Genomic DNA, 15680 nt, shown 5'->3' with positions numbered 1-15680 from the left:
ACAATAAGGTACTAATGGTGCACTTGTTTATTGGTAGGTTGTGTAACTCGCTCTTCCAACCCTGCCCCCATCCCGCCACTCACACTCTCAACACAGTTGCATCTGTCCATCCTCCCTGCCACTCCCCACCGCAAACTGGTTCTATGCAGTTTACTCCGTAGTCCGGCAATGGCCTGCCTCCTATCTACTGTGCCTCACAGTGTCGTTTTCATCAGCATTTCCTGCTGGTCCTGTTTGGTGAGTGGTACCTTATGCTATGTTGAAAATTGTATGTTCCACAATCTACCACTTGGACTTTAGGGGGGCTTTAAAAGGGGATCAAAGAAAGACGTCACTTGGAATTTCTGACCTCAATCTCCCAAGGGAGGAGTTGGCGTGTAGAAGAGTTTTACTGTCTACAAGCACAGGCTGGTCTGCCTCCTCTTCCATGTATGTGAAATTGCAGCCGTTGCTTTACATCAGTTGTTTCATGTGCTGTAGTTGTTCTTGGCAGCAAATGCATGTGGGTAGAAGGCAAGTAAGAGGACTGTGTGCCCAGGCCACAGCCAAGTAGTGAAACTGGAAAAACGCCATGCAGAAAAAACAGACTTGAACCATCGGTAGGTCAGGCTTGAAATGTGGCTGAGGCATTTGGTCCTGTTGCTAGAGATGTCTGCTAGAAATCACTTTACATGTAGAGTTGTGTTTAACATCAGTTTTTCTGTTGTATAATTAAGTTGTGTTTAAAGGTCATTCTATACTGTTCTTTGAGACAGCACTAACAGGGCCTATATTGAAGATAGTGCTGTGTCCAACTGCCAGTGATTAACATAGAAAACTCGGGAGCTACAGGTAACCCTATGCTCCTCACAGCAGGGCAAACAATTAGTGACTGGGACCCTACAGGGTTCAGACAGTCACGTGTCTTGTGCCTGTACAAAAGACAGACCAGATGAGATGGCCAGAGCAGCATAGGGCCCCAGTGCTGACAACACAAAGAGTTTTGTAAGCATAAGATCATGCATTTGCATGATTTTTGATGTGCGGTGAGGTACTACTACATTATATATATAAAAAATGCCGGTAGCTAGTCATTTAATTTTTCCCCATTCCATTGTTACATCTTAGAGTTCGTGACTGACAGCAGAACATACATACCACAGCTATGGGCTCAATATAAAAGCCGTGAAGAAGAGAGAGAGCGACAATTAAAATAAAAACCAGGATCAATACAGGCATTATTTTTCCCAGGACCTAAAATTGGGATAACAGACAAAACAACGATTCCAAAGAATTTTACATTCATTTGAAGAAGGTTTAATCTAAAGGATAAGAGGTAAGATCGGTCACATTTTGTATAAGAATTCTGTGGTGTAAATTTCTTTTAATAAAGATGAGAACATTCATGGTTTACCAGGTTTACAATCAAATAAATTTTTGACACTGTACATCAATTAATGAATTAGGAAAAGCACAGGGAGTGGTAAAGCTAAACATTGTTTATAATGATCCACTGAGTATTATGATGCCATAATTTCAAATAAAAAAATCAGTATTTATATTGCTCCTCAGAAACATGATATTGTAAAAATCAAAATGTTATGTTAGGTGATGTTTTTCCTTATAAGAATTTTGTTTACACAGTAATTGGCCACAAGACTAGAGCATATTCCAGAACTAAGTATATTTGAAGACATGTGACTTTCTATTAGTACTTCCCCCCCAAAAGGGTCCAGTTTGTCCTTTGGAAAAAGTGGGGGAGGAGGAAGCTGTGCTTTCCCTACTGTTCATATTAAACAAATGCTGCAGAGAGAAGCTGCTGGGGGAGCCAGTTTGCTCCCCCTAAAATAAAGGCAAATGAGCATACAGTGCGTTCTCTGGGATTAGGTTCATGCTGGTACCGATGCAGAGTTCCTCAGAGCAGGTGCAGTTTGCACTAGATGTAAGGCACCTCCCCTCTGTTCCAGACCCAGGCTCTTCACTGCCATGAGTTAGCCCCCACATTGGCAGGCAATCACATGTGGCTTCTAGTTAGCTTCCAGTTCAGGTGGGGCAGCCCTAACCTGTGCTCTGGTCCCCATGAGCCCTGGGGCTGTTACAGCAGCGAGCAAATAGCCAGGTTACAGGAATGCCTTGGCCATACCTCTCCCCACCCCCACTAGAGCTGGGGCCTATCAGTGGAGAAGGGGTGCAGAACTGATTCTGCACATGCTGGCATGACCCCTAGAGCAGCCAGGGAGGGGGCCATACAGTTGCTTTGTATTCCCCTTGAGCCAGACCCCACCAGGCCCTTCTGTGTTTCTGTAAAAACAACACATTCTCCATCCAACTGCAGTTGCTGCTGCCAAACTGCTGTGATTAGAAAGTAATCTAGTATTGCAGATCCTTAGATCGCAAAGTCACAACAACCTAGCCACCATGGTACAGGAAATTTACCATTTTATCACCTTGTAACTCACTGGTAGCATCCACCCCTGAGTTGCTCACTTAGCACAATGCTCTCTCCCCACTAGCAGCACTGACGCTAGAGGCAGATGTGTTTGGAAAGGTGGCTCAGACAGCAGAGAGAGGATTTGGAGCGAGCAGAGTCTAACCCGACCATGGAGGCAGGGGTAGCAATAGGGAAGGGAACCAATAGCAGTTCTCTCTGTTCCTAGGTTGATAATGCATGGGGCCTTTTTTAACCATGGGCTAGAATTCTACCTCTGAGGTTTCCTTTTGCTCTCATGGTTTAGAATATTACTAGCTCCTCTGCCCATCCTCATCTGCCATGGGTAGAATTATAACCTAGCTGATTAGAATTTTTTGCTTCTATTGTAGATGGATTTTTTTACATAGAGGATCATTAAAAATAACCCAAGTCAGAGCTCATGGGAGTTGCTTCCCAGTGCAGTCAACAGTTAAAGTTTAAGCCACAGGAAGAGTACGACAGCCAGAGCTTTAGGACAGGTTGCCTCGATACTTGCTCCTGTGGTAGTGTTCTGCCAGATCCAGTACAGCGTCCCCCCCATTGCAGATCAGGGAGCTAGCACTGAGGTGATGCTGCTTTCACATTTTCTATCATTCCTCATAACTGTTCTGTGCCCTTGGCATCTCTCTCCCCAATCTACAGCTGAAGAAAGGGCGAGAGAGTGGTTAAGTAACCTAGCCCCAGCAACACAGCTCAGCCCTGGCAGAAGTATGATTAGAATGCAGTTGTCCCTGATTCCAAGCCCTGAGTTTACTCTCCAAGACCATACTGCCTCTCTTCTTGCCAGAGAAACAGTGGCAGAATGCTTTAGCCTAGAGGGGATGGAGAAGCATATTGGCTAGCAAACAAAGATCATACGAGCCTCACCCCTACAATGATTAAACAGTGTGGACTGTGTCATTCTAGCAAACGGCATTATAATAGTTTGTTTGGTAGAATCCTTTGCCGTGAGTGTGGCAGTTTCACACAGCGTGGAAATTAAACACATAGTGCACGAACTGCACTCTGCGCTAAAGGCCTTCACTGTAGTGCAGCTTTCACCACTGCTCCGCTCTCTGTCTGTATGTGGAGACCGCAGGCTCCAAGGCACTGTTTGGTTAAGGCATTTCAGACCTCTTCAGAAAGTAGAGATTTTTGAACTCATTCTTTGAAGGGTTATTTAAATCATGCATCTAATACTCTCGTATGCAGGCAAGAGTATGTCCAAGAACAGGTTCATGAGAAGGCAACCCATGGGTTTCAAATAATTTCTGACAGCATAGGGAAAATTGACGGAGTGGTGAAAAGGAGCCCCTCCTCCCCCGCAAAGTACTTGGGTCACTGACCCAAACCACGAAATGACATGTTTATTCAACACTACCTCCATTATTTTACACACTAGGCAGATAATCAACTCTCTCAGAGCAGACTTCAGGGAGTTTATCACAGTTGGTAACCCAAGAACCAACTAATTTTCAGCCATTTTCTTTTAATGTTGAATTTGTAATTTACATCCACACTTTGTTATTGGCCTGGGATCTACCACATTAATCCCCCCCTCCCCCACACACACATTCTTTTACCTTCAAATCCATTTCCGTTCACCACTGAATAAAACTTATGTTATTTCCTTGAGGCGAGGAAGACTAGGAATACATTTTCATAACTCTTATTACAATGTAGCTTGGAATTAGCAATTTAGAAGAAACTGAACCCTCCCCCCTAACAAAGTCTATCCAGAGTGAACTATAGTTCACAGTAAAGAGCTCTGTGGAACACTGTGCCTATGAGCAGTTTCCCAGAATACACTACAGCAACTGAACTTCCCTGAAGCACTGAGCCATTCTCAGCATACACCTGGGTCACTGTAGGTTTTGCAGAAAGAATGTTCTGGATCCGGATTACCTGAAAAGGGAAACGTTACATGCAGTCAATACAGAAGTTATACTACTTTTATAGAAGCTGATAAGAGTTCAGCAGAGACAGGACCTTTTAAATAGTATATTAATTTAAGCTAAAATAGTTAAATTCATAGGCTAGATCATCATAATTGTCCCTTCTGGCCTTAAGATCTGTGCTCTCGCTTAACATAGGTCATAGAATTTCACCAAATGATTCCTGCATTAAGCCCACAACTAGAGCATACTATTCAGAAAGCTATCCAGTCTTGATTTAAAGACTTCAAGTGACAGAGAATCCACCACATCCCAAGGTAAGTTGTTCCAACAGCTACTTACCCTCACTATTAAAAATTTGTACATTATTTCTAGTCTGTATTTGTCTAGCTTCAGCTTTCAGCCATTAGATTGCTCAATACCTTCGTCTGCGAGATTTAAAAAAAAAAAAAACTAATTCAGAAGTCTTCTCCTTCTGTAGGTACTTTTAGACCGTGATCAAGTCACCTCTTAACCTTCTCTTTGTTAAGCTAAATAGATGGGACTTCTTTGGTCTCTTTTCAGACCTTGGATCATTCTTGGTGCGCTTTTCTGAACCCTTTTCAATTTGTCAACACCCTTTTTGAAGTGTGGACACCAGAACCAACACAATGTTCCAATGATTGTCTAAGGTAGCAGAATGCTTGAAGGTGAAAAGTTCCACTGCTATGAAATGTTACAATTTCAGTGTCAACAGATCCCTGAGCTCAGAGTTTTTGGATGATGGCAGCAAGAGTTCATACAAAACAGTTTTAAACCCACAGGATCAGATTTAGCCACTCTTATTCACACTGAATAGCATCGTACTGTGCAAGTACACCCATTGGTATTTTAACTGAATACTTTCACTTAAATCACAGAAGAGCAAGGATTGCAGAAAGTAGCTCACTAAGGGCCATTAAAGAGTAAATGAGAAAGAACAAGGCTAAATTTGTCCTTGTTCTAGTCTCAGGCAATATTTCTTTTACGAATACAATTAAACTGAGCTAGCACCAAACATGTAATTCGTCACCATTTAATTAGACTGCAGCTGCAGAGAAAGCAGCCTGGAATTGATTGAACTCTCAGATGGAGATTTTTTCTGGTGGTCACTGAGGCATTTTAAGAGATGTTATCTGGCAAGGCTCACAATGGTCAAGTACTCAGAGTTCATGCTCTTCAAGTAAATTTGGAGTCTAGCCACGAGGTAGGAGGGAAATGGAGTCTGAAAAGGTTGTTCACAGGTAATTCCTTTTAATATGAAATGTTAGCTAAGGGGTGGGATTTTCCAAAATCACTGAAGTGACTTAGGAGCACTAGTCAGTCCATGGAACTTGAGCTCCCTACCTCAGTTTAGTACTTTTGGAAATCCCACCTTACCCATCCATGTATCACCTTTTCCATGGCTGTGAACTGCTCTCTCTTGGCAGTTGCCATCTTGTAGGTCAAAAAGCAAAGCAGGCTGTGGCTTTTTCCAGACCCATCTACTTTGCACTATTCCTGACCACAGCCCACCCCTTCCCAGTCTTCTTCACTGTACCTACGTCCTGCCCTTCCACCACCCTGCCTGAAGAAGCATCTCCTGCTTCGTGGTTCACAGAATCCAGGGTGAAGTCAGCTCGGGTTCAGGATCAAGGTCCAAGCAGCTGGAGGGATTGTTTCTGTCAGGGTGGCTGAGAGGTTGCAGCTGTGCAGCATGTGGAACATAACTTGTTGGGAAAGTGGGAGTGTAGCCATGATAGGGCAGGGGCACTGGGCAGATTAGACTTTCTGCTCTGTCCTGTAAGCTGCCATGCAGCCGGTCAGTTTTACCACTATCTTATAGACACCAAGATGACACAAATTTAAAGAGGTATCAATATGGAGTTCATAGTTTTTTAGCAAGTCAAGGCATGGCATGTTGCTTGTATGTTCCTGGGAAGGCAGAGGTGAGGATCACAGCTTTGGCGAGTCTACGCTCCAGAGGGAGCACCATCTCCACACACACGCTCAGGTGACCTGCTGAAGTAGTACCCATTCTCCGCCCAAGAACTATATGAGCCCAATTATTCTCTGTGCTGCTCCAGTTAATGTCAGTTTAGCTCCTCAAATATCAGTGCAGTTACTCGAGCCTCGGACCAGAGTAACGAGTGGCAAATTCGTACTTCAGCTGGGATTTTCTATGGGACCTAAATGAGTTACACCCATGACTCCCATTGAAAGTCAGTGGAAGCCAGTTGCTTAACTCCAGCTGAGAAATTCAGCTGAGGTTTCCAAAGGGGCCTTTCTGCTTAACTTATTTTCTGATTCCGATGCATTTAGTTTTACTCAGGAATTTAAAAAAAAAATACTGGGATTCTCACAACCTCAGAGCACTGGTTATTGTGGATTATGACTAAAGATCCTATATGACAGAACTGAAATTTTTCTCCCCTTCAGCTCTGAACAATTAGCATTAATACAGATGTGTTACATTACCTACAGCCACCATTCAGCGCCATTAAATGCTACAGAGATTAGCATCAATAGCTGATTTTTCTGACTGATAGCATTACTACCTTATGTCATCAATATTAGATACAAGCACTATTCCGTAGAAACCAGACTGAAGTATTCCTTTCAAACTCTGCATTGTTCTTCTATTTTGTTTTAGAAGACACACCAATGTCTCGCCTACACACAGATTTTGTACTAGTACTGTATAGCTATTTTGGTTAGGAATATGGAGGGGGGGGGAGTAAATTTGTTTGTTTTAATGGAAGTAATTATTCTAGTGTGGGCACAGTCATACCAGTATAAAGGTACCTTACACCAGAATAGTTTATTCTCCTTCCCATAATGGAATAATCTGTACCAGTATAAACACTTCCATTCTTATATAACTGCATCCACACTTGGGGGACGGAGGGTGTAGTTGTACCACTTTAGTTATATTGTTCTAGTTAAAGCAATACAGTTTTACAGTATAGACAAGGTCTAATCTTCCAATAGAATCTGTCAAACTAACCTCAGAACCAGGAGGATTCTCAGGATCATAGAAGAGTAGCTTCATGCCATTGGGATGACATCCTCCCCAAATATCCCCAGTGTAAGGATCAACAGATAAGTTATCGACTAGCGTGTCCAATTCCAGCACCTATCAAACATGGGAGAACCCAACACAGTGACACACACGTCAAAGTCACTAACTTCATGAATAAAGAGAGGCTATAAATTTATAATCAGCATATTTCTCAAAGGTATTTATGCCTTTCAGTAACACTTACAAAAATTTGGACTGAAACCACCATAAGAGTTTCCCCTCACTACACCTTTTGTCAACATGCACCATCTGCTGTACTGCCCAGATATGAGGGTGATGGGCACATTATAAATACTTACATACTTGCTTCAGCAACTCATTCCAGCTTCTAGAGCTGAAGGAAGGGTCGTCATATTATTAGCCCTAGTCACCTTCAAACCTTATGTTTTTATATAGGTGAGCATGCCGCATTACAGGCACGAAAGTTGGCAGTGCCCCTCCCAGCTAGGACTGACAACCTGAATTAAAAAAGAAAAGGGGAGACTGACTCTTGGGATCAGCAAGGAGAAGACCTGGATCACGTGGAAAGGAAAGCCGTCCTTGGGAAAGTTATCTGCTGGGATGCTACCAGCTGCCACACTGGATCATACCCATGGTTCATCTTGTCCAATATCCTGTCACCAACAGTGGCCCGGCACCTCATGCTTCAGTGTGAAACCCAAGTGTAAGAAGTCGAAATTGGGCAATCATGGAAAAACCTGCCTAGAGGGGTTTATTATCCTTTCCAAAACCTTTTTATTCATAAATAATCTTATCCAGTGTAACTGCAGATGTTCCCATTTCCAGGTAACTATCCAAACAAAGGCCTCTTCCTTACAAATTCCTCAGGGCAGCGGCAATGTCTTTGAATATCTACGTACAATGACATGCATGCCAGTGGCATCATGTACAAATATTTAATATTAAAAATAGATCATCTGCATAGTGAGCTCGATCCTTGCTCCCCTTTGGCTGGGTCGTGCTGCTCCAGTGGCATAAAGTAGCCTTAAAGCTGGTGTAATCAGCCCCTTGAGAATTTTCCCCTAGGCTGGGGACAAGCCTATAGCAGCGGGTACTAAGTCATCAACTCAGAGCCTGGTATAGGGAGTGCGAATAGAACATCTCTACATCTGCTGAGCCCCAGCTGCTGGAATGGCCCTGGAGGAGTGTTGACAGTCTTGGTATTTCAGAGCAGCCCTGAGGTTGCTCTGGATTTTTGCTGGGGACTAGGATGCAGCAAAACCAATTCCAGAATCTGGGGTCTGAGTATGAAATCCCTGGAAAGGAAAGAAAATTGAAAATATGGAAGAGATAAAGAGTTAATCCTGTCTCAGCAGGGTGGACTAGATGACCTCTTGAGGTCCCTTCCAGCCCTATATTTCTATGATCCTTTGTGTGGGGGAAGGGAAGAGACATGAGCGGCTGACGAGACATTAAAAAGCTGGCATTAGAAATAGCTAGGCAAATTGGTCCCCAAATCAGAACATCTGAATTCCTATCTGGAATTGTCACCTGTTAATTCACTCTGCAGGCATTTATTTCATGATCTGAAATTTTACCCAATTTGTGTGTTAACCCCCAGATCCCATTATTAAATAGGGAACAGTAACCAATTTGGGGTGATTTACAGAAATACCGACAACGGGAGCCCCTCAGCTAATACAGCTGTGTGAAATGTGCTACAACCTGTTCTACAGGCCCACAGCAACCACAAGCCATTATTACTCTAGCATACCATACGTGTTGCCACCATCTCATAACACCAGCCTTGTATGCTATGGGCCCAATTATCTCCAGGCAGGAGGGAAGTAACTCCCATTGACATAAAAAGGGAGATTGCCAAATCCCAAGGCAGGAGAATTGGAATATTTATGTTCTGTAAATTGCCCTCTGTTTCCCAGTCAGATACTACTTGCTGCTCTGAAAGCTGCTTTCTGCTTGCAGGCTGCATTAATGAACACTAACTGCATCAATAGGTCGATAGCACCCCAAAGGAGAACTTGATCGGTGCCAAACTCAAGGTTCATTTTAAGGTTGCTGGTATTAGGATGAAGTGAACAATAATAATTGCTCACATGAAATTCCACAGGAATACCTCTCCCCTCAGTGCCACAAGAGCCAACTACAGCCCCCCAGCAGTTTGGTTTGCATGTATATTAACACATTCTCTACCCATAATCAGGCTATGATTGAAAGAGATCTAGGCTCCCTAAAGGGGACACACTAAATTTCAAACATAGATTAGGCTCTTGTTCTAAGTGGCAAACCTCTTACCTTCGATTGAGTTAGACTCCAGTTAGCATGTTTTTCCATAACATGAATACGATGAGCCATCAGGTCAGCAATATAAACATACCTTCAAATGAAAAAAAGTCTATTAACAAGGTATCTACACAGAGATAAAAGTAAATTGATTCTTTATGTGCAAGCCTTGATTTTCAGATGCTTTAAACCAGAGATTGCCATCCTTTGGCACGCGGCCCATCAGGGAAATCCGCTGGCTGGCTGGGACAGTTTGTTTACCTGCAGCATCCGCAGGTTTGGCCGATCGCAGCTCCCAATGGGATGTACTGGCTGCCGCTTCCTGCAGCCCCCATTGGCCTGGAACGGCAAACCGCGGCCAGTGGGAGCCGCAATTGGCCGAACCGGCGGACGCAGCAGGTAAACAAACTGTCCTGGCCCGCCAGCGGATTTCCCTGATGGGCCACGTGCCAAAGGTTGCCAATCCCCACTTTAAACTGATATTTTGAAATATTTATAAAAATTCCAAGCTGTCCATCACAAACTGAACTCAAGATAGATGGCTGAAGTACTAATGGTGTTCCAAGGTGTTTTAATGTAACAACCAGGACCCTGATCAATTTTGTAAAAATACCAGTCACAAATTGTATAAATAGTTAACACTCTGAAACAGGCTCCCAGTACGTGGTAGTCTGTACAAGTTAAATGAACTGTTGCCCTTATTACAATTTTAGAAGGAATTTTATCCATTAATTCTTGCAAGCAATGCTAGCATTTAAAAATTGTAAGTATCAGTTTGGGTAAAAAGTAATTTTTGATATTATTGGCTAAATTACCACCAATAGTTGAATTAAAAAAAATAGAGGAACATACACTTTATCTTCTGTTTATATAATCATTTCAGATTACTTATTACAACCATAATTTACAATGAGCACCCAGTTAACTAACCAAATATAGACCCGGAAGTCAATTTAGACGTCTAACCACACAATCTGCACATGCAAATATTTGCATGTAAAAGTCAGGAATATTGTCTGAGTTTCTTTTCATCATTTGGTCCATCAAATGTATAAGGAGACCAAAAGAGACTTACTTTTTGTCCGGTGAAATGTTAATTCCATTGACTGAGTAAAACCCAGAGGCTACCTCTTTAACTTCTGTTGGACTGTAGTAGACAACATTTGACCAGGTCAAGCCCAAGAACAACTCCAAGTACATCAAGATGGAGTCAAAGAAATAGTGGTCATTAGTAGCATAGAAATGATCAGGTCCCAGAGCCACAATATCATTCACACTGAAATGAGAAGATAGAGAGAACAAATACAGAGGTTTGAGAATTAGTGTTCTGAAAAGTTTTACAGGATTATATTTAAGTTTGGCAAGGATTAAATGTTCTCTTTAAAGAAACATTGTGGATGATTGTTCTTGTATTGCAAGTCATACTGGACTATAGGAGAAGATGAAAGAGATTTCCTAAACCACGACAAGAAATTACGGTAAGTTTTCTGTTTGATAATGTAGGATTCTAAACAGAAAATCTGGAGGCATGTTCATATAGTGAAAATTATAATTATGTATGAAACTGGATTACAATAGAGAAGAGAGAGAGGTGCCATATGCACCTTTGAACAAACTTAAATGGGTATCTGAGGCACTGGTAAACCAGATACCAGCTCATTCCAAGGCTCCTAGGCCTCACTGAACACGGACAAATGCATAGGTGGAAACCAGTCTGGCTCACCTGTGTGTTAGCATTGTTAACCTAGATCAGGGGTTCTCAAACTTCATTGCACCGCAATCTCCTTCTGACAACAAAAATTACTACATGACTCCAGGGGGGGAGAATCAAAGTTTGAGCCTACCCGAGCCCCACCAGCTCAGGGGGCGGCAAAGCCAAAGTCCAAGCCCCACCACCCAGGGCAGGGAAGCCAAAGTCCAAAGGCTTCAGCCCCAGGTGGGGGGTCTGTAACCTGAGTCCTGCCACCGAGGGCTGAAGCCCTTTGGCTTTGGCCCAGGTGGTGGGGCTTAGGCTTTGCCCCCAGGTAGTGGTGCTTGGGCTTCACCTTCAGCCCTAGGCCCCAGCAAGTCTAATGCCAGCCCTGGTGACCCCATTAAAATGGGGTCACAACCCACAGTTTGAGAATCCCTGACCTAGATCTTAAGTTGTTAAGAATATGTTTAGACCTGATGAAATGCTTGTCAGATGTGCATCTACTGATCTCACTTATAGCATCTGTAGCCCAGGGTATAAAGTTATATTGAGTGTTTGCATTGTAAACATCTGTAACTGTGTAACTCAAACCGGAGAGAAGCCATCTCTAATGCAAAGGCTGGCTTCCTACAGGCCACCTTTGAAACCAAATGAGCCATTGTGAGACAAAGAACAAAGACTTTGTTAATTGCACTCCTCACCCTGTCTCTTCCTCCCCACCCCCCACCCCCGCCCTTCCTCCCAGGAAGAGGAGACCTGTGCATGAACTCATCCAACGGCTTGGACTCTGGGGAGAAGGGGATAAAAATCCCTGACAAGGAGAAACAGGGATTCTCTTTTCGCTGCTTGGACTCTAAAGGGGCAGGAATCACTAAGCACAAGCAGAAGGACCCCCCACTGTTGTATTGCCTGAGTTAGCCCTAAAGGATACATGGAGTTTGCTTATTATAGAAGTTTCTATTACCTTTTGTCATCTAAGACTAACTCATTTGTGCATGTATGTTACCTGCTTTAATCTTGTAAAATAACTCTCTTATTTCCTTTTCTTAGTTAATAAATCTTGCGTTAGTTTATTACAGGACTGGCTACAAGAGTTGCCTTTGGTGAGAGATGCGGGGTACAACTGACTCAGGGTACATGACTGGTCCTCTGGGAATGGAAGCAATCTGAATATTGTTGTGATTTTTGGTAGAAGGAACCATCCATCACTGAAGCAGGCTTGCCTGGTCAGCAAGATAGCCCAAGGGGACTGTCTGTGACTCCATGGTAAGGCTGTTATAGCACTTGAGGAGTTCACACTTGTTACTTGGTTGGTGAAATCTAATTACAGAACATAGGGCACAAGCACCGCATTGGTTGTATTTCCTGACTGTTTGCCCTGTGGCTGGACCCCACATTCGTGATCCAGTCCAGACAGTGTGACGTTATCATCCTGAGCGCACTGGTCAGGGTTGGTTCAGTGTTTGGGAGGGTTTGTGACATTCTACTCCCAAACATGGAATGGAGTCACGTAGGACCAGATCCACAAAGGGATTTAGCATTGTAGTGCTCAGCATTGCAACACCTAGCTTATATGTGCCTTGAAAATCACTGTAATACACAAAACGTGAGTTAGGGTATGTCTTCACTACCAACGTTAAAGCTCTGAGGTGAGGGCCCTAGCTGCTGAACTATGAGACGTTCTGATGTGGGTCTCTCTCAATCTCTCTTGTTGAAGCAGTTCCACTTTAATTAAATACTGATAGGGCCAGAGGCAGAGTGAAAAATCACCCTGTCCAGCGACTAGGGCACTCCCTTGAGAGGTGGGAGACCCCCGTTCAAATCCCTTCTCCTCATCAGGTAGTGGGAAGAATTGAACGAGGGTCTCCTACATCTCAGGTGGGAACCCTAACCACTGGGCTAATAGGCTATAAGGGATGTTTGCCTTCTCTTCCACCCCCCATTTGTTTTGCATAGAGTTAAGGGTGTTCTGAGCACACCTACTGGAATGGCTCTTGCAGGCACGATGGGCATTCCCCCGCCTATCTTCAGAGTGGCCTAGGCATCCAAATGCATGCCTGAGGCAACAGTACACATGCCCAGGTGCAGAAACTTAGGTGCCTAGGGGACTTTTACAGCAAAACTGTAGGTGCCAAGTGAATTTAAGTACCCGTGCTGTTAGGCAGGGGTTATGGATTGCCGTGGTGCCTAAAACTGTGACAGACACCTAAATCTGGGCTTTTAGGCACCCACATCCCTTTGTGGTCCAGGCCTTAACTTACAAAGGAGACAGGTGAGAAGTGTAGTAGCTTGGCAGTCTATAGCTGTGAGGTACTGATGAAAGCAGTGGGAAAACATATAAAATAGAAAGGTCCTCTAAGGTTTACATTGCCTTGAATATAAATTAAGCTTTAACTAAAACAGTCTTTAGCCAAATGGAGACGGGAGCTGTGGTTTGGATTCAGTACCTTGGCAGAAGTTCGTGTCGGATAGTTTTCAGGTGTACAAGAGAATTTTCATCTTCTACAAATTTAAACACTTCAACTGTGCTCTTGAGCTCTGGATGATTCGCAACGAAGAGGTACACTGAGTCATCTAAAGAAAGAATGTGGAAAAATTGTTGAGTTTCACAAAAATGACACGGCAGCTTAAATGTCTGTGTCTGGTATGTATCTACCTCCACTGCTGTAGTATACAAGCGCCTTTTGCTGTATTTACACTCAAACACCCCTATGAGGGGGTAGAGGAGGATGCCAACAGACTGAAGGGCCTTCTACTGACAGAAAGAGCCTTTAGAGGATGGCGTGTCTCTATCAGTCATTCAGTACCAAAAAGCTGCAGAACCAGAGCTTCATTTCAGCCCCAAGCCAGTCTCCCTTTTTGGTCACTACTGTGCATTGAGCTAGAAGAGAAATGCTCATTGTACACAGGCTCTAGATGCCAGACAACAAAGTTTCAGTTAAGGCTAATAGCACCAGAACTGCAGTATCTGAACAGTGATGGAGGCATTATATTTCCATACACTGAGTTGTCTTCTCCCACTCCCCTTACTAAACACCATGCCGTAAAGCGTTCAAAAACTGCAATTGGTTACGGCGGCGATATTACAGGGCGTGCTGTGCCTCCAACTCTTTTGCTGTTTTTCTGGGAGTGTGACCTTAGTGATACCTTATGGGTCTCTCCTCTGCTCAAAGGGGAGTCCCACAGCTCAAAGACTGGGTCCCTGGCTTCAGCACCTGTTTCCCACTGGAACTCCTCCACAGGGCCAGCTTTAGGCCAATTCCCCTGAATCGGGCCCCTCGCCTAAGAGGGCCCCATGCCCTAAAGAAGAGCACCTAACTTAGGAGCCTCTTTAATTTTTACTCACCCAGCGGTGCTCCGGGTCTTTGGTGGCGGGTCCTTCACTCGCTCCAGGTCTTCGGTGGCATTTCGGCGGCGGGTCCTTCAGTGCCGCCAAAGACTTGGAGCGAGTGAAGGACCTGCCGCCGAAGACCCGGAGCGCCGCCGGATGAGTCATCCTTGCCGGGGCCCCGTCGAAACTATTCAAATTGGGCCCCGCACTTCCTAAAGCCGGCCCAGCTCCTCCAACAGGTCCAAATGATCTTGAACCCTTGTTGGAGACTTTCCCTCTGGGGAGCTATACAACCAGTGTGTTTGCAGTGACACAAGACAACCTTTCCAAAACAAGCCATCAGTTATTAGTCCGCAGGAACCCAGTGTGCAGGGACATCGTGTTAAAATGGTAAAGAAAAGGCTAAAACACACAACTCTCCCCTAACCTGGCAGCTTTTCCTTCCTTGGTTAGGAGGGTCCCTCTTTGCCCTGGCCTGGAAGACAGACAGCATGCCTGCAGCTGCCCAACAGTCCCAGACTGGAATACTCTTCTCCCAAAGGAAGAACAAGTTCCTTCTACAAGCCCCTTAACACTTATGTCCTTTGTTTCAAGTTCCAGTGAAGGTGTTTTCATGTGTGCTGCCCTTCCCAGTGTTCAGTTTGTGGTCAGATAGGTAATCACTCACCCATATTCCAAGACACCGGGTGTCATTAAAAGTTAATGGTCTGGTGCTGTTCTCCATTGGAGCTCCAAGGTAGCTCTATCCATGTGTTTATAGTTCATTCATGCCAACCCAGACATAAATATGTGACCCCCACCCACTCCATTCAATGCTTATTCCTTCACTCCTGATGTGTCTCTCTGGAGAGAAGCTAACCCCTTGAGACCAAGTAGGCTTAAGCAAAAATACAAAAGTGGTGGGTAAACTGAGTCACACAAAATATGCATAAAAATACAGACATTTCCCACATTCTCCATAGTTTTATTCAATATACGGGGCATATTTCTATCTTGAAGATAGAGTGTGTCAG

At 44.0% G+C, this 15680-nt stretch overlaps 1 protein-coding gene across 1 annotated transcript in view; it reads right to left on the bottom strand.

Annotated features, from left to right (window-relative positions):
• Nucleotides 1-4017: 4017 nt before the first annotated feature.
• The window catches only part of LOC112115728 (serum paraoxonase/arylesterase 2-like), a 46220-nt gene continuing 34557 nt past the window's right edge, over nucleotides 4018-15680 (bottom strand). Inside the window, exons 5-9 of the mRNA XM_024212908.2 lie at nucleotides 13784-13910; nucleotides 10719-10919; nucleotides 9656-9737; nucleotides 7328-7456; nucleotides 4018-4333 (exon numbers count right to left, since the gene is read on the bottom strand). Of these exons, the coding sequence (XP_024068676.1) occupies nucleotides 4175-4333; nucleotides 7328-7456; nucleotides 9656-9737; nucleotides 10719-10919; nucleotides 13784-13910 (698 nt within the window). The 3' untranslated portion in view covers nucleotides 4018-4174. The remainder of the gene's footprint in view (nucleotides 4334-7327; nucleotides 7457-9655; nucleotides 9738-10718; nucleotides 10920-13783; nucleotides 13911-15680) is intronic.

The sequence above is a fragment of the Terrapene carolina genome, unplaced genomic scaffold (genome assembly GCF_002925995.2).
Source record: "Terrapene carolina triunguis isolate 2854851 unplaced genomic scaffold, T_m_triunguis-2.0 Scaffold84, whole genome shotgun sequence".
Lineage (NCBI taxonomy): Eukaryota > Metazoa > Chordata > Testudines > Emydidae > Terrapene > Terrapene triunguis.
This window is presented reverse-complemented; position numbering and strand designations above follow the sequence as displayed.